The 1,628-nt window shown below is 36.5% G+C and overlaps 1 protein-coding gene across 1 annotated transcript; it reads right to left on the bottom strand.

Annotated features, from left to right (window-relative positions):
* Positions 1-973: 973 nt before the first annotated feature.
* LOC103213392 (olfactory receptor 4F6-like) lies at positions 974-1,621 on the bottom strand (the record flags this gene model as incomplete). Its single annotated transcript, XM_007959191.1, has 1 exon — positions 974-1,621. A coding segment is annotated over one exon (648 nt), but the record flags the coding sequence as incomplete, so codon positions are not given.
* Between the last annotated feature and the right edge of the window lie 7 nt (positions 1,622-1,628).

The raw sequence follows: 1,628 nt of genomic DNA, 5'->3' as shown, positions 1-1,628 counted from the left end.
TAAAATGCTGACCACTCTGTCATCGTCCTCACAACAGTTGCTATGTTTGAACCCATTGCTGCAGCCACTGTGTCAATCTTTCTTGTGGAGGATTTTCCTCTTTTTCACAGACCCTCTACTTTACCAAAGATGATGTACTTCTCCAGAGACTGGTTCTTCCTGATAACATGTCCAAAATATTTGAGACAAAGTCTTGCCATCCTTGCTTCTAAGGATCATTTGGGCTGTATTTCTCCCAAGACAGATTTGTTAATTCTTCTGGCAGTCCATGATATATCTAATATTTTTTGCTAAAATCATAATTCAAATATATCAATTATTTTTCTGTCTTCCTTATTCATTGTCCTGCTTTCACATGAATATGAGATGTTTGAAAATATCAAGGCTTGGAGCAGGAGCACATTGGTTCACAAAGTGACATCTTACCTTTTTAATATTGTATTTCTTTTTTTATTATTTTTAACATTTTAAAGAGCACTTTTTCAGTAGATTTTCTCAATGAATACATCATTTGAATTCTTGACTGTTGCTTCCATGGGTGTTGATTGTGGATCTAAATCAGATGAAATCTTGGACAACTTCAGTAAATAGAGGGAAATAGCAGAAACCATTAGTGATTCTGTGACTAGTGCACTTTGAACTGAATTTTTAAAATTTTCAGCATCATGTATAGATTGTAAAAAATACAGACCACATGCACATATATAATGTGTGTTTTCAATATTGGAAAATCATAAAGTACATAGAAATAGACAAAATAATGAACAAAAAATGTGCAATAAGTAAATAATTACTTTGCATAAAGCAATCTGAGATTTTTCCCCCCTGTAAATTTGCAAATAACATATTTGATTCAATACTTGGATTCATATTGGATGATCTGTCAAGTAAGCTCTATTTTGCATAACTAGAAGAGCATTTGTATTACTTGAAATTATTTAAAAATAGACAAAGAATTTTTCCTGTCTTTCACTCAGGTGATTTTTCTCAAACTTAAGAATTGACGACTCAGTCTTCTCATTGCAGTCTTCATATCCTTGTTCCTCAATGTGTAAATGGTAGGATTCAAGATAGGTGTAATCAAAACGTCCAAAATGCTAAGAAATTTATCCACTGGCACTGTGGGAAATGGCCACACATATATAAAGATGCACAGTCCAAAGAATAAAACCACCACAGTGATGTGAGCAGACAGGGTAGAGAGGGCCTTGGACAAGCCAACTGAAGAGCTTTTCCATACAGTGACCAGGATGAATATATAAGAGAAAATCAATAAGAAGAAGGTTCCCATGGAAATGAACCCACTGTTGGCAGTAACCATGAACTCTAGTCTGTAGGTGTCTATGCAGGCAAGTTTGATAAATCGAGGTAGATCACAGTAAAAGCTGTCGATCTCATTAGGGCCACAAAAAGGCAAATGGGCAATGAAAGCTAGCTGGGCCACTGAGTGAATGAGACCAATAACCCAAGCACCAACCAGAAGCCAAATGCACATCCGTGGACTCATGATTGTCAGGTAGTGAAGGGGCTTACATATGGCCACATATCGGTTCAAGGCCATGGCTATGAGCAGCACCATCTCACATCCACCCAGGATATGAAGTACAAAAATTTGGATGACACACCCC

The sequence above is a fragment of the Orycteropus afer genome, unplaced genomic scaffold (genome assembly GCF_000298275.1).
Source record: "Orycteropus afer afer isolate SDZICR_OR568_19922 unplaced genomic scaffold, OryAfe1.0 scaffold01988, whole genome shotgun sequence".
NCBI lineage: Eukaryota > Metazoa > Chordata > Mammalia > Tubulidentata > Orycteropodidae > Orycteropus > Orycteropus afer.
The sequence above is the reverse complement of the archived record's forward strand: the minus strand, read 5'-3'. Positions and strand labels throughout refer to the sequence as shown.